This window comes from Maylandia zebra, linkage group LG14, assembly GCF_041146795.1.
Source record: "Maylandia zebra isolate NMK-2024a linkage group LG14, Mzebra_GT3a, whole genome shotgun sequence".
NCBI classification, from domain to species: Eukaryota; Metazoa; Chordata; class Actinopteri; order Cichliformes; family Cichlidae; genus Maylandia; species Maylandia zebra.
Window position 1 is genome coordinate 13431554 of NC_135180.1, and position 17663 is coordinate 13449216.

General features: G+C 42.1%; 1 protein-coding gene across 12 annotated transcripts in view; it reads right to left on the bottom strand.

Moving 5' to 3' along the window:
• The window catches only part of mecom (MDS1 and EVI1 complex locus), a 125772-nt gene that overhangs the window by 73045 nt on the left and 35064 nt on the right, over window positions 1-17663 (bottom strand). For all 12 annotated transcript variants that reach the window (XM_004561386.6, XM_023152822.3, XM_004561383.6 and 9 more), the window contains exon 2: window positions 12759-13105. In XM_004561386.6, coding sequence (XP_004561443.1) covers window positions 12759-13105 — 347 coding nt within the window. The remainder of the gene's footprint in view (window positions 1-12758; window positions 13106-17663) is intronic.

Below are 17663 nucleotides of genomic sequence, written 5' to 3' on the forward strand. Positions count from 1 at the left end.
AACATAACAGACAGACTGCCTGTCTGTACTGTAGAAAAAGAATCAGACACAAATGAAAATAAGGTAAAGAGTAAAATAGATATAAAAAGTGATTCAGAAAAATTCTGAAAGCGGTGTCCCATCTAAACTTTTTGACACTTTAACAACATATAAAAGAGTTTTTAAAAAAACATCCCTCACATAGCTGTTAATGTGTAAGGACTGTGAACGGCTTGAACTCCTTGTGTTTGGAGAGCCTTGCCAGGTTCATGCTGTTGGATTGGCAGATGGTTACGGGAAGCACATATATCAACATAGACTTCTCATAGACTCTAGAATAACACGCCTTTTCATAATCATCATTTAATACAAGGTTACACACGAAGCAGGCAGCCTCTTTGTGAAACTTTTCATGGCTGAAGATTTGGGGTTTGGGGCTTCTTTCATCAGGGATGGAAAGACTGACTTTTTGCTGAGATGGACAGCTCACTAGTCAGAAGAGAGGGGCGGCGAGGTGTTATTCTGCAAGCAAAACCTGGGGGTTTGTGTGCGAGAGCAGTCTGAGGAATGTTCATCCTCACGCCTCATTGATGTTCTCATTGCTGGGTGCAGATCGAGCAATGGAGATGGAACCCTAGATTTACGGGACATGCCAGAAGCTTCACATCCTTGGGCCCCCTGGGGCCAATCCCCTGTCTTGATCTGGCCTGCAAGGAAAACAGCCGTCCCTCACAGCCTGACAGTGAGGTGGAGCCATCCAAACACACATGCAGGACTGAGACTGGTGGAAATAAGGAATGTAAAACAGTGAGGGAGGCGTGAAGGGAGGCCACGAAGCCTGCTGCAGCTCTGGGAGGGCAGTTCTTTATTTTAACAGAGATGAAACTGGAAGGCTGGGTTCATGGGGAAACCGAAAGCTGATTACTTTATCTCTGTGAAGTCATTTCAGTGGGTAGTTTCTATGGCGATGCATGTAAACAAACAGTAGCTGATCTGATTTGGACCTTTTACTGAACAGGTGTTCACATTCAGTTAACAGTGGTTTAGTCATTGCCTTACACGGTGGCGCCAGTGTCCGGCAGCCTCGCCTCTGTCAGTGCGCCCCAGGGTGGCTGTGGCTACAATGTAGCTTGCCATCACCAGTGTGTGAATGTATGTGTGAATGGGTGGATGACTGGATATGTAAAGCGCTTTGGGGTCCTTAGGGACTAGTAAAGCGCTATATAAATACAGGCCATTTACCATTTATTAATGTGCTTAATGAGAGAGAAAGTACAAGAAATGGAAACTCTTTTCCCTAATTCTTTCTCAGCATCGCTCATAAACATCAGAGTCCTTAAAGAGAGGAGAGGTTTTTTGCTTCCTAAAGTCCACAAAGGCCTTTTTGTCCCCTGCAGGAACTGGTAGCTGTTCAGGAAGTAGAATCTGGTGCCAGCAGGATGATTTATGGCTCAGTGTCCTGGGTGGCAGTTGGACCTGATCCCACTGTCACTCAGGCTGGGGAGAAGCACTGCATGGCCCAATGAGAGGGTGCCCAGAACTCTAAAGCTTCACAATGCATGTCATAAAGTAGCTTGGAGGGAAGGGAAGCAACCATAAAACGGCCTAAGGAAAGAGAACAATTGGAGGAGGGAATGTGGATGATCCAAACTCTGCTCTAAGACACTCTACCAGGATCTGTTTTTTTGCATCCTCTCCTCCTCTCCTCTCCCACTTTGGGCTGATGACAGAGCGTAATTCAGCTGAGAAATAGATTTTGCAAGACTTTTTTTCATCTGTGCAAAAGACGCTAACTCGTTAGGACTTCACAGGACTTGCCAGAGCAGGAGACAACAATTAGTTTGTTGGAGATGTCAGAAATGGCCACTGAGTTTTGCGGGAAGAAATCCTTTGTGACGGATTGGTGCTGACACTGCAGGCAGATGAGGAGGGAGCGACAGACTCCCAAAGCGCCGTGTGAAGTGGAGGAACCTTTGGGCTGCATTAACCCTTATCTGTGAGCTCCCATGAACAAAGTTCCTTCACAGACTACCTGCTGTAGCCTGGAAAATCCTATTACAGACTGCAGGGGGACACTTGGGAACACTCCACCGGGAAATCTGTCTCCCTCAGCACGTACCAGAGACAGGACATCGAGTTCCCTCTCCACCTCCTCAGCTCATTTTGTCTCGCTTTCATTCATTTTGGCTGATTTTCTCTTTCTCTTGTACCCTTCACTCCCTTTTATCTGTCTTTGGTTCTCTTCTGCCTCATTTATCACTCTTCTGTTTACCCTGTCTAGTTTTTGCCCATGCTATCTTCTTCCAGACTGCCCCTCAGTTGTTATGCATAGGTTTCCTCCTAGTCACTCTGGGACTGCCTTTTCTAAAAGCACTATCTGCTAACCGCTATCTTTGGGTGACAAAGCTGCATTCATCTGCTGACAAAGGGTGACAGCTATGAGGGGACATTAATTGCCTGCTCCATGCTCCATACTTAAAACAAAAACAAAAACATGTATATATATAAACTCACGAGCTGTATTCATTTTACATCCTCAAGACAACCCCAAAACACTTATATACATAAGAACAGGTATAATAAAGATTCTTGCTGTTACTTTAAATGCAGCCCTTATATATCATTGGCCAATAATTCCTTCCTTCCTTCAATTTTCCCAAAGGCATTTAAAGTTACAAATGAATCCGATCATTCATTGCTTAATGAGCAGGTGCAGTAAATTCTTCACCCCGTTTAAAAGAAGCGATCAACCCTTTTTTTGTTTTTAAAGGAATGCATGTTTATCCTGAATATAATTAAACATCCCATACTGTAATTACATAATGACAATAACTAATGGACTAAATCATTAATAAGCAACCTGAAAGCAATTTGAAAACAATTATTGGCCAGGATGTGGTCCTTTGTTATTACCAAGGTAATTAACCCCATTAAATACAAGCGCCAGAGTAATTTAAAATGTGACCTTCAAACAGTGTACAAACTATTTCATACACTGTTTGTTAATTGGCACTCTGTATCAGCAGGCCAAAGAACTGCTTAGATTAGAAAGAGATGCAGACATGAGTGGCTGGTCGAAGGTGTGTGGGCAGAAGTGCAGCACTGAGTAAACTAGACAATATGACAATTAAAATATTTATATTTAAAAGCCCAGCGTTCTCTGCATATATTTAACATATATCAAGGGACGAGTGGGATTTCCTGTGTTTGGGATGGTGAACAAGCTTTTTAGCTAGATGAGCTAGAGCAAAATTCACTAGTTTTTTTTCCCAACATAACATTTACAGTAAACAATCACAAATCTCAAAAATTAACTTATGTTTATATATAAGTTACTAAGGTTGAAAGTTTTTTTTGCTGAAAATATAGTGAAATATGGTGGACTGGAGATATAAAGGAACAATACATATGGACCTACAGTGGTAAAGTGAACATTTTTTTCAGGTAAATGTAAAACCAAACATTTACATTAATTGTGAAATGAGCAGGAAATAACTAACATTGATTTATTCTGTACACTTGTACTAGCAGTAATACTTCTATCAATACTAGTTATACTAAAAGGGTGTTTTTTTTTAATCACAGTTCTATTGACCAGTGCGGCACGTGTGACATAATTCTCTATATTTATTCATGCAGTCAGAGTAGATGAGACATCTTAATTGATCCTATCATTTTAATAACTCGCGTTACCAAGCAGTATATACAACACCCTGGAACAACCTGGTGTGGTCCTCTTTTCTGCCAATCATTTGCTCCTGCGTGATTTTTGGCTTTTTTTCTTTTTTCATTCACTCCGGGACGACATCTGAGGGGAACAGACAAGGCCAGCTCACAAATATTGACTTTCCAATAACACAAGAGTGCACAGCAGCCTATCATATGGCTCAAATTAAAGCATTATGACATAATAGAGCAAAGTCGGGGTTAAGACCTCATTACTGCCACCCTGGGCCTCTACTTTCGCTCCCTCTAGAACTGGCTGCTCACAGTTCTGGTTTGAGACGTGCTTTATTGTAAATGGAGTACGAATATAGAGTAATTGGGGAAAGGTGGAGCACATTACTGTGCTAAATTTGGTCTGGTCTGAAGATTTTACCATGTTTAACCAAATAATAGGTACTCAAACCACACCAGCCACACAATACATATAGAAATGTGCACGATTCATAAGGAATACATGGACGCATATATGTATGTGGAGATTATGATTCTGTGTAGGTGATAATAGCTGTGAGAGTATGAGGGAGAGTCCTGCAGAGGCTAAGAGGGCAGAAAGCCTTGGGTTGTGCCTGTTTGCACAGCTCTGACCACAGACACTGAGAAAGTGGTTTTGTAGAGCAGTATTAGCTCTTGATTATTTGCGTTAACCGGTACTTAGATTTACTGCCTGGGTAATGCGATCTGACTGGTAGTTAAGCACTAGCAGCAACACAGGGCAGGAAAGCCAGGACAAAGTTGCTATTCCATCTCTATTTCCTCAGACTGGACCAATAAAAAACCTGCAAACTCTGCCCCCGAGTCCCCGTCTACCCCCTCACTATAACCCACCCCATTGGGAAGACATTTGGAAACAATCAGTGGTGTGTTTTAAGGGAAGGTGCTTCCCCTATCAATCCCCCTAGATAAGGTATCTATGGGCCTAGCTCCATGGCTCCGCACACGGAATTCATCACCTCGGCTTCCTGTATGCTGTTTAGCGGTCCCCTCATTTTCACTCCTATCTGTGCAGAGTGCAGAGGGCACATTTTGTGGGTCTGTGTTTGGGTGTTAAACCTGTGGCATTTATTTCACTGGGTTTGGTGAACTGTGAAAATGGATGAACTATTCAAACATGCAGTGCTGCTGTGTAAGCGAATAATGGCATTTTGTAGTATTGTTGTTTTGCATAAGGATCTGTGCAGATGATGAGATGCGTTTGATTTGATTGCTCCTTACACGGGTGGAGTCATTGTTCATTCTTTTAATTGTTTTTTCTATATTTACTTCAGAACTTTCTCCACATTTACTACCAACAGAATTGTAAATTAACAAGAGGATGTTAGCTCAAGCGTTCTCTAATTGCCGTCCAGCTTCATGGATCTAATGAATTAGCTCAAGCTGGTAAACTTTTCTCATTTCTGCTTTTACTTCGACCTGTAAATGATCTAATAGCTGTTACAGCTTTTAAGGCTCACTTTGAGGATTCCCTCTTCTATCAGAAGTATTAACAGTGCTATAGATGCTATAGCCGAGTATAGATGATCTAAATGTGTGTTACAAGGCAGCAGCGTTTATATCTCCCCCGTGAGTTAATATACCTGCATATAAATTCCATTATATCTGTGGCTGTCTAGACATGTGTCACTGCGTTATTGAGCTTGCTCTGCATGCGTTCCAGAGCCTCCTTTGTTAAGAACAGAGCATTTTATGTGTGTTTTCTGACTCCCACCATGCACTATCAGCTCCTCAAACATTTGCTTGCAGATGTGTCAGGTATAATAGGGAGAGAAACATGCCCCCTGCCTTGAGCTTTTGAAATACGTGGACTCCTCCGTCCTCATCCCTGCTTTTTCTGACCTCCTTCAATCAAACAGGTTTTTCCATTCACTTCAGATCTAATAAGGCTGGTGACCTTTGCCCTGCTTGGATGGATCCCTGGTGAGAGCCTCCTTCACCTGGTATTGTGCTGCTGGCTACACCTTCCAACTGGCATAGCCCCCACTCACGCCTGCCTTTGTCCTTCTGCAATTCACTCTGACTTTGTTCAGTTAGTTAACCTAGCTTCCTCTCCCTGCTGGGAACTCAGACGGAGGAAAGGCAGGAGGCGGGGGAACCAAGAGGAGAAGGTGGAGAAGGGGGGATAAGAAATCTGTATAGTTTTTATGTTCTTTAACAAGAGAACAGTAGCCTCTGGAGAAAGTGGGGGATTTGGCTGACCCAGCACTCCTCTCGGTAAATACCCTCACACGTAATGTCTTATATTCGGTCTGTATGAATGTGTCTCGTCTCCTCTCGCTCCTCTCACATGAGATTAGAACATCAGTTACCCGCCACCTCTCGAACACCCAGATCAACTGACACACACTGGCCTCGACCAGCACCAACAAGCAACAGATTAACCCAAAGAAATGGATTATCAGTCAGCTGAGAGGCAGGGAGATGGACCCCCAGCTTGCTTTGTCTTTGGGGGTTTTGAACGGGCATCACTGCCGTCCAAGACAATCAAGATCCAGTTACACAGGACAAAAAGCCCATCTCCCTCACAGACACCAGGAGAGACAAGGGCAAGATGCTGACACACACGGGTGAATGCACTTCTGGGGTTGTTTTGACTCATGGGAGTCTACACACACAGCAACATTTGAACATCTCAGATGTTTTTGTTGCCTAGCAGGTTAAAACACATAGTTTTTACTTAGCTGAAATATAACAATACAATTACTTACTTCAGTTAGTTTTCTAACTGAAGTAAGTAAATTGTTACAAAGTTATGCTTTTTTTTCCTGACATCTATGAATTCCTGTTATTTAAATATAGTAGACAGACAGGTTGGGATAGCAGAACAAAACTGTGATTGATCACATTGACATATATGATGCATTTGAGCTCATAAAGAATGCAATTTATATTGTTTGCACACTGTTTAAAAGGCTGCTTTGCTCTTGTGCAGCATTTCTCTTGAACATGTATGTACTGCAATGTCACCAGAGAAGACGAATGGTGAAGTTGGAGAATTCTTCAAAGGTTAAACTGCTTTTACCTTCAGATATTAAATGGGTCAGGGTATCTTGACATTATCATTGCTGGTAGTGCTGGCCAAGGCAAGGCTGAAGTGTTTGATTAGATAAGGAGAAAATGATTTACAGAGTTAAACTGCAGGTGACAGCTATAATTTCGATTTGAAGTGCAAGATTTGTTTTCCTGCATAAAAGCATCGTAACATATTCAGAACCTTGTATACAGCAGCGACACTTTCTGCATTGTCACTAATCATTTGTGTGATATGTAAAGGGTGAGTGGTGGAATCTTCCAACATGAGTGTCATTCCAATGGCAATGTTTTTTGTTTTATTATAGTTTAATTATGGGAGTTGAAAAATAAACCTGGGAGTGACTGGGGCTCAGATATCAGGAAAATTTAACTAGTAGTAACACACACACAGAGCTCAGTTATATCCCTGTAATTGCCACTAATATGTGATTAAATTGCATATTTCCTCTGCAGCACAGCCATAACAAGGTGTCTTGTTCAGAACATCCTGTCTATTGGGTGACACATTTGGTGGTTATACTTGCCTACCTCAGTGATAGTGTTCCTGTGTTATTGCACACAGTGTCCCAGCGGTCAGTTGGTGCTTTTGTTGGTGCGCTTCTCGTAGGTTCCCACAACGATGTCAGCGCTGCCTTGTGTTCGCACGGCACAATGCATTGACAACCGCTGTTCACGTTGCCTTTGTAGATGCAAGACTTTTTCACTTTGAATTTCTGAAAACTACGCCCGCGCGTGTGTGTAAATGTGTGAAAATGTGAAGATGTGTGCCCATTGAGGGAGCGCGTGAGTGACAGAGAGGTTCATCCCTAGTGCTGGCCTTTCTAAGCGCTGCTGTGGGCAGGGCCATCTATGCTGACAGTAGATGGGATGTGGCAGGGGCTGGGGGATTAAGAGGCTTTTAGCCAGGACTGAGAGTGGCTCTTTCTCCTCGTGACAGAGAGAGGTGACAGGCCATCAGCGCACAGAGGACAGGCGGACAGCCAGCCAGAGACATCTGCATTCATTCAGGACAGCAGCTTATCCGTGCACAAAAAACACGCCCTCTTGAAACGCCCTCCATCTACACTCTCACACTCTGTCTCACGCATGCATACATAAAAACATACACTGACACACATGCAGCATGCAGACACACAAATGCTTCATTTCCTAGTTTATAGTAAATTTATAAAATGCTAAAGTAGCAAAACACTTCAGATTGATTTTTTATTTTTTTTTATTTATTTATTTTTGCTGTTAAGTAAATATGACCCGACACCTCCCTTATATGATCAATGTGACTGCTTAAGGTTATTTAGGATGAAGTTTTATCAACAAATCGAACCTGAATTTTAAGATTTATTATTGTGTTGCAGTTAATCACAAGCACACCGTTTTGAATTGACACTAAGTGAAAAGATGAACCTCCTCCTGGTCAGGCATCTGCCACTCCTCCTCCTTCCATCCTCCCATCCTCTCATGACTGGGAGGTTGAGAAGACAGGCAGAGCCTGGAAAGGCCCTGCCCAGCCATTTAATCCTCTACTCCCATTCACCATCACTGCTAATCTCCTACACCACCTCCCCACCACCACCACTGCCACCAACAGTATCGCCTCCACCTCCACCTCCACTTCTCCCTCAAGAGGTGCACAAAGACCCTAAGCGCCCCTGTCCCGCCCCACCCGCCATCCCACCCCTTCTCGTATCCCTAACCTGCTCCGCCCAGTGCTCCTCCAGCAGGAGGCACCCAGTTTTCTAAGCCCAGGAACCATAATCCTGTGGGGCTCCAAGTTTGGGTGAGCCCAAAGGCTCATTGAGTGCCGGATAACTCTCTCCGGGACTTTAGCTGTCTGTCTTATTGTTGCTGCTGCTGAGAAGAGGACAGACACAAATGGAGTTTGAATTTCAATGCTAACGACTCAGAGAAAGAGACAGCAGAATATGGACTGGTGGGCATCCAGGCGTTAAGAGTATTTTCAAGGAGGCCATGGGGAAACACATGCAAATACTGTGGGCAAGTGCAGGCCATAACATCCTTATTCTAAGAAAGGCTGAATGCAATACGGTTATTTTTGTTTGTTTTACAAGATCCCAATTATATTCAAAGCTGAAGATATTTAACACTATTTGGATTTATTTGAAATTTGTTCTTGTTGTCATGAAATTTAGTTCACTAAAGTTGAATATGAATCTTAAGTCATAAAGCGGCATTTATGTTTCTGTTTTTGTTAAAAAGGAATAAATCTTACACCATCGGTATGTAAAACATTTACACCCACATTTCTTTCAGATTTAATGCATCTTTCATCGCACCATAATATTAACTTCAATATTTGAGTGAAATCTGTGACAATCTGTGCTCTCCTCCTCTACTGGATCACCCCAGGGTTGCTGCCTCTCTCCCCTTCTGTTCATTCTGTACACAAATGAGTGTCGCAGCAGTTTCACGAACAGACACATCCTGAAGTTTGCTGACGACACAGTGATCGTCAGTCTTCTAGTGGGGGATGAGTCAGGCCATGGACAGGTTGTAGATGATTTTGTGAATTGGTGTGATGAGTCCTTCCTTTCACTTAATGTGTCAAAAACTAAAGACATGATTATTGATTTTAGGAAGTCGTCTTATAGGTCATCACCTACTATCATTAAAACTGCAGATATTGGGATAGTTGAGAGTTATAAATATCTAGGTGTGGTACTTGACCATAAACTGTGTTTTGAATCTCATGCTGATGCCACTACTAAAAAAGTTCAACAAAGACTGTTCTTTTTAAGGAAAATTAGATCTTTTAATGTCTCATCTGAGATGTTGTCCTTGTTTTATAGAAGTTTTATCGAATCTGTGATGTCTTTTTGTATTGCTGCCTGGTTTGGTAACCTGACGGTGAAGAATAAGAATCGGTTGGGACTTCTGGTAAAAACTGCTAGCAAAATTTCAGGACGTTGGCAAGATGGACTTTTGGCCATTTACAATAGAAATGTGTTTAGAAAGGCTCATTCTATTATTAATTGTGTGAACCATCCACTTCACAGTGAGTTTGAGTTGTTGCCTTCCGGCCGCCGTTTTAGAGTACCTCCGAGGAGGACTAAAAGACTCCAGGTCTCTTTTATCCCTACTGCGTCTTGTCTCCTTAATGGCAAATAATTGTCCTTGAACTTTCTATCATTATTATTGTTATTATTATTTTATAGTATTGTTCTGTTTATTTTTATCCTGCTGCTAAACTAATTTCCCCTTGTGGGACAATAAAGAAATTGAATTGAATTTGAATTAAAAAATGCATTTCAAAATATTTTAGTATTTGATATTCTCCCCCTTTGCCGTTGAGCGGGATTGTGACGTGAAAAATGACAGCTCGGTCTCCTTGGTAGTTTTGGAAATTTCTGAGGTGCGTTTTGGATCATTAAACTGCTGCTGTATGATGATGGTTTGTCTCATGGAACAAACTTTGGATTACTGATCCTTCTGGACTTTCTCAAGGCTCTGAATGTCTGCTTCAAATGATGGGAATCAGAAATCTGAGCTTTAATAAGAAGTCGTTGCCACATATTTGCTTAAATTTAATTGACAACCTATACATACTACTACTCCAACTTAAATATTTTTGCTTATTTTAGGCATTAGATTGAATAACACATAAATTCTTAAAGGTTTTTGTTGCTTTCAGTGTTTTGAGAATTCAATTCTGACATATCTTTAAAGTTGTTTCAGGACCCCAATTTCTCTATCTTTCTTCCTCTAGTGCTCTAACTTTTCTTTGTGATAAGGCAGAGCTCTTCCTCACATTCTGAACTAGTGTCTGATTGAAGGATTTCAGACTGACACAGGTATCATTAGATCTATACAATCCTCAGCACAAACACAATTCGCTCATAAAAAACAACACAACTAACTAATACAATTGCCTAAGCATGCACACAAACACAAATACATTCACACTGTGCACACAACTGCTAGCACGGTCAGCACTTTGGTTCTGCATGCGACAGCGTAGGTGAGCTTGACAGATCCCTCGCCACTGCTTCTCTGCCTTTTATTTACAGAAGCTATCTTTCCCATAAGTCACCATTCCTGTATTCATAAAGCATCATGGTTGTCATAACTCATTCTTCCCCTTTATGAATAAAGCTCCCAAATTTATGGTGATGGCGCTGAGAAGTGGTGGCCTCCCTGGTGACAAACTTTCCCCAGTCTGTCACCACTGGCCTGAGCTGCTTCAGAGCCCTAGATCAAAAGCTCCAGATGGGAGCGCCACTTTATCGCTCCCCGGTCGGTGACATCACCTTGCTGCGCTGTGCGGGATTGATGATGAAAGCAAACATATCTATCTTAGCTCACATTTACCAAATCAATTTTATTTTTACAGACCCTCCGCAGGGTTATTGGCATATTGACGGGTTGCAGGCAAAAGGAAGGCGGAGGGAGTGGGGTGAGCGATGGCCGAGGGATAGTAAACGGGTGGGCATGGGAGAAGAGGGGGAGGGTCAGGAGGGCTTAATGGTGTTTACCATATTTAATGCAGAGGGATGTCATCACTGAATATCCATTCTGAATAATGTGGCATTTCATCATAAATTCTTTACAACTTATTTACTTAATGGAAAGAGTTATGGCTTGCTGTCAGGGCGGTAATTAAACATTGTGATACAGTGCTGCCTCGCCAGGATCCCATCTTTCCCCTCAACTCCCCCATCCGCCTGCCCCAAGACACACACATATGCACACTCACATCCAAGCTCCTCAGCTTCTTAAATACATATTATTATTCAAGCTCCCCATAAATTACCACAGGATTAAAATTCATGAAACCTTTTTTCTTTATTTCCTTCCCTGGGAAAAAGAATAACCCAGAGCTTGTTCAACCAGCTGTAAATCTCTTTGGGAGAGATAGGGACTTCATATTATGATTTTATATCATGAAAATTGGCTTAAATAAAGACTATTTCATCACTTCAATTTAACGCAAATTTATATTTGCATCCCGCTCTGCAGTTGATAAAGAGGTAGAAGTTGCTTCCTGGAGAAATTCAGCTTAAAAAGAAATAATAAAATAGCTAAGGAGCAGAAATTTATTTTGGTTTTCTCCAAACCAAAAACCACTAAGTTTGAACTGATGGGCTGGATTAATGCTGTATGATGCAAACCAACTGAGGACGAGTCCAAATCCCAAACTATTTATATGAGCTGAATGTTAATATTTTACCAACATGCTCTCAGTCAGCTATAAAGTGCAGCACGGAAACGTTCTCTGTAGTTAGACTCTACAAAGAGGAAAAATGCTGTATTGAATCATCGTTTTCTTTATATACCTTGACTTCTCACTTCAGTGAGCTGCATGGTCGGCTTTTCTTAATGAGCCTGGCTCTGCGCTACAAATCCCTGAGTTTCAAAGACTAAATCCTCACGTTCAAATGAGAGAGGATCTATTTTGGGAGTCTGAATGAAGCCAATACTCCCCCGCGCCTCTCCGTCCTGCTCCATAAAACTGAACTAGCCTGACACTGACAGAGACCACATCTAACCTTTGACCTTGTGCCGTGACCCTGCATTCGATTTTTTTGTGTCTGCTGACCAATATGTGATTTGCCAGTGGTCGCACTGGGTCCCTAACCGGGATGAAGAAGGGATTTATGGCTTTTCATTTTAATTGAGTTAAGAGCACGAGCTCAACTCACTTTCTTTCAGTCGCGCTGACCTAACATTACATCATTGGGCAACAAACGGCAGCAACAACTTTGTGGTCACTGTGCTAAATGTGAACATGACGACATGGAAGGAAATAAAAAGTGGACTGATGTGAACGCTACACAGTGTACAGGGGAAGGAAATTCCGTCTCGTCAAAAAGTGTGATACTACTGCTGTAGAAAAAACATAGTGAAATGCAGTTATGTCACATAAATGCACATAAACGCTTCTTGTTTTAATCTGGACACCCTGGTTGCCTAAAGGATCTTTGATGCCACCTATAAACATCTCTCTTCCCAGCTTTATTCCCTGTCACTAGATAACATAATGAAATACAGGAGTTTGTATATGTTCCTACCTCCCAGCCTTGAGTAGGATCTTGGAGACAAGGCCTGTGCTCTCCTTCATATGGTCCAAATCGCTCCCCGACGTTCACCTTCCTGCGGCTCCAGATGCCCAGCCCTCCAGATGGGACGGTTGACTCTCGCAATTCAAAGTCAAAGGGAATGCTCAGATCTTCTTGGGGGAAAAAGATGCTTTGGTGTTGGAATGACAGATGGTCCTGTGGAGAGGACTCATCGTCAGAGAGTGAAGGTGATCCCGGGTCTTCTGGCAGGGCCGAAGAAGGTGTAGGATCCCCATCAGAGCCGCATACGTCGTCTAAGATGTCGGATGGATAAAGAGGTATCTTATCATCTCCGTCACCTGCAAGAGACAAGAAGTCTTGATGTGAGGGTCATGTCCAATGACATAAAGTGGCAACGGGTTATTGTTCCCATCTCTTTAACTTACTTCAGAGATGAAGGACAACATATGAAAACTTGATTAGTTCAAATAAACAGTAGGAGACAGAAGGGCCTTCGGGTCTGGAAACAGCAAATGTATCATGCAAGGGGACCTTCATTCTGTTGCAGTGGAAATTAGTAGTAAAAAACAGGAGATCCTGAAGTGAGCCCACTTCTTGTTTATAATTTGTACTCGCCTGGCATGTTCCTGCCTTAGGAATTAAGCAAGGCAAATTTAATTTTTAAAATAAAACCTATTAGGTCAAAAACAGGTTTTTGGGCCCTACGGCAAAGGGTTGACCCAGCATTGTGCTATTCTGGCTGTTTTATAATTCTTTTTCCTGAACTCTTTCTTCAATGTGCAGTGAAAACAGAGGGAACAGAGAGACACACACTAAGGTTTATTGTGAGTGGAGTGAAACAGGATATTGAAGCACGACCCCTCAACCCACACTGGGCTTCTTTAGAATGGCACACGTGGCTGTTGAGCCTAATAGTGAAATAAAGATTGAATTATTCCCAGTGTTGAAACAATCTGTGATGGTATAAACTTGCAATGCTGTGAAGTCTTTGAAACAGAGGTAGATTGAAAGAAGCACATTAATTTGAAAAACAGTTGCATTTAAAATACAAAGTCATATGTACAGGTAGGACGTTTTAAATACAACATCATATATGAGATGTCGCCCAGCAAGCAAAGACACAGCAAGGCAGTAATTGAGCCAGCGAACGCAACGGGCTGCTAGCCAGGTGTTGCAGGGTGGGACAGAAAGACACTAAAAGCCGGAAATGATCCACAGGAAACTGCTGTTCTGTGGTGGGCTGTGCCTAACACACACTGACAGGTCACAGGGAGAAGGAGCTCTGCTAATGAGGCTCAACAACCCATCCCTGGGATGAGGAACATTCCTGAAGGGCTTCCTGTGTGACACTGTACCTCAGCGCTGTCAGCCACGGAACCTTTGATCCACCCAGATACACACACGCACTTCTTGTTCACTGGCCTTGAATTAAACATGTGTCTGATTGAATAAATGGGGCATTGTGATTGGCCACAGGCGGTCATGAACTAACCTGAGAAATTAACTTAAGACTTGAACAAAACCAATGCACTTCAATATTTGTATGCTTCCAACTTAGCACTGCTACATTACTCGACACACAAGATAAGCCAAGACCAGCGAGCTACACATTTGTAAATATATGCAGACTCCATTTTTCTCAAGGTCAGAACACAAGTTGTGGTGAAGAGGAATGTAAAACTGTAAAGTACTGCATAAGTAGTACATAAGATGTTTTCCTCTGTCAGTAAGAATCATAATTCCTGTCAAACTGTGTGTTTGCTGTGGCAAAGAAAAAAAAAATCTATGCATGAACATAGTTTGCTGAATCAGCTCTCTGTTATATTATTATTTTCTGTGTAATCCAGCATGTGCACCTGTGCGTGCATGTTTTGTCAAGGCGTACTTACAACTAAAGCAGTTCTGATAGTCATTCCCTGCAGCAATACCTGATCACAGTGTCTACACGGTGTACAACTATTGTGTTTGACATACACACTGTGTGGGCCCAGGGAATTTAAAGGAGACGTCTTTCAAAGACTCGACTGGACTGGGCCGGGCATGAAACCCAATGTGGCTCTGGGAGTAAGGGTAATGATTTTCAGCACAGAGACTGTGTAACATGGTTAGAGGCCTGGATGTGAAGTTTGCCACATGGTAGAGGGACAAGAGCTTTTAAAGGTAACTGTATCCCACCGTTGCTGTTTCTCCTCTGACATTTTCCCTCTCACGCTGGTCTCCAAGTTTATATTTGATTCAGGCCAGGAATTCCTCTGGTCCACTGGACTCCACAAGAGCATTTCGGCTCATAAACATATATGTTTCTGTAAAGTAAACAATTGCTGAAAACAAATATGCTATGTGCAGAGTTTTGAAAATTGTGGTCTCATGTGTAGATGACTGATAATTTAGTCTTAGGGCTTTGCTTAGGTGTGTGGACAGCAGTGACACTGCAGTTGGATGATCAGATCAGTGTGTGTGTGTGTGTGTGTGTGTGTGTGTGTGTGTGTGCGAGTGCATGCATTTTTAATGCTCTGCCTACATGCAGCAAACGGTCGTGTTTGTTTGTTCAGTAATGGACATTACTTCACCATTGCAAGCTGACGCCCTTCATCAAAGTGGGAGCTCTGAAAGAATTTTGGATTGAGAAGGGGAACTCCATCTCAGAGCATGCTCATGACTTCAACTGCATTAATAACACAGATTGCACATCAATATAGTACCAGCAAGCACGGGAGGGGGGGGGGGGGGAGGGGGGAGGGGGTGCACTCCTGAGAAACTTTGATGTTTATGTATCCAAAAGACAAAAAGCAAAACAGTGAGGGAAACAAAATTATCTCCTCATCGGAATCAGCCATTAGCACAGGAAAGCACATATTGGCTTATTGAATAAACACAGATATGCACACACATACTTATACATCATGTATTCAAATGGTTGAGCTTGATGCCAAATTCATTAATTTTTATTAAGAGGGAAAACATTCGTTCCCGGCCCTGCTATCTGCATGGGTGGAATGATTTTCACCTCTGCCACAATGTGTTGGGCGAACTCATACATCACATGATTACCCCAAGCAGCGAGCACGGCCGCCATCATCAGGGAGTGAATTAAAGATGATAGAAAGAGCTATTAATCACTGTGACAAAGCCCCTAATGGAGGTGTGACCCAGCCAGTGCTGACGGGACGCCAAGAGGACGCACCCACGGGACAAATGGATACATATGTTTACAGAGAGAATAACCTACCTGTGGACATACTCGACCCCTCCTCTCTGAGTGTTTTTTTTTTTTTTTTGGTTCTTTGATCCGCTGTCTTTCCTGCTGTTGTGTGTCTTTTTTTCCAGTTCTATTCTTTGTCTGTATTTTATTTAATTATTTGGCTGCGTCTTGTTGTTAGCAGGTGAGGAAGAGCTGGAGAAGTCAAAAATATTAAGACTTAAAAAAATATATATAATCTGTCAGCTAAAGCATGAGTTTTATTATTTGTAGACAGTGGGTGAAGTTAGGAAAAGAGTTTTTCCACTGTATGTCTGTTCATAGTATACAATGAGATGAAAACATCATTCATCTACTGAGCTTGAGGACAATTCAGAGTACAAATCATTTACCAGAGAAAGAGCTCGAAGACTTGATTGATGGGGGTCTTAGATCATGAAATATGGAAATTAACTTCTCACCTAATGTGGAGCGGCCCTCGTGCTTATCTGTAGACATCATTTTTCTCATGTGATAACAGACAGCCAGGCATGAGGCGATGTATGGGGTCTTACCCTTGTACTACAGGTCAAACATTATCACATATGATCTCCTCCATTTGTCATCATCCACATTTAAAAACTGCACACTTCATCACATCCCTGCTTTCGCTTTATATCCAAGCACCACGGAAATCAGTTTGCTCTGCTGTTCCAAGAACTTAGAAAGAATATCTGTGCAGTAAAAATGAGCACTGAAAACACAAATACTCAAAATATGTGGCAGCGACTGAAGGGCGATAGCATGATTGCTGTTGTTTCTGCTTTTGTCCTGAAAAACAAGATACCCCAAGAGACTGTGACTGAATTCAAAACACATAAAAATAATTATCTTTCATTTGGTTAATTTTAACGCTCTCACAGCTACTGCCAATCAGAAAATGACTGCTGTAGATTTGCTAAGTACTGTTAATTACAGTGCATCACTGTGCGGCTATATTCCCTCAGCAGGGTGCATAGGAGAGCGTTTGGAGCCCCATGGCCTCGGGAGAGGCAATAAGCTTCCTAATTAACTCTGTCTTTGTGCTTAATGGAGGCCTTAACACCGCTTTTAGGGAGTCTTTTGGTCCGTGGGTCCATTGGGGTGACTGTGGAACTGACTGATACGAAGCACAAACATTCAAATCTGTAGGTAGCTCGACAACAACAGTTTTAGGCAATTGTCCACAGTTTATCTGTCAACATTTGGTTCTCAGACCACCAAGAATTTCCACATTTAAAACAAGATATGGTTTGTTAGACAGAATGTGGTAAAAATCTAAACAAATCATATAAAAATATGTGAATGTAAAATTTTGTTCTAGTGGCTTTATGTGTTTGTATTTCTCTTATGCTTTTCATGCTTACTCCCAGAGAGACCAGAAAATACATCAAAGATGGTTTTGTGTAAGTAATGCTCTGTTACTGTATGTTTAAATAAATACCATTTATATAGCTGCCTTCACTCCATATTATTACAAATTGGTATTTGTATTATGCAAAATGTTTAAGCTGGCACACACGCACACACACACACACACACACATGCACACATACACACATAAACACACACTAACGGGAACAGAGCTCTTAACACAGTGTTAATTAATGAGAGCATTGTCCATGTTTTTTCCCCCTTGTCTTAGTCAATGACTCCTCATTCCAAATGGAAAACACTCC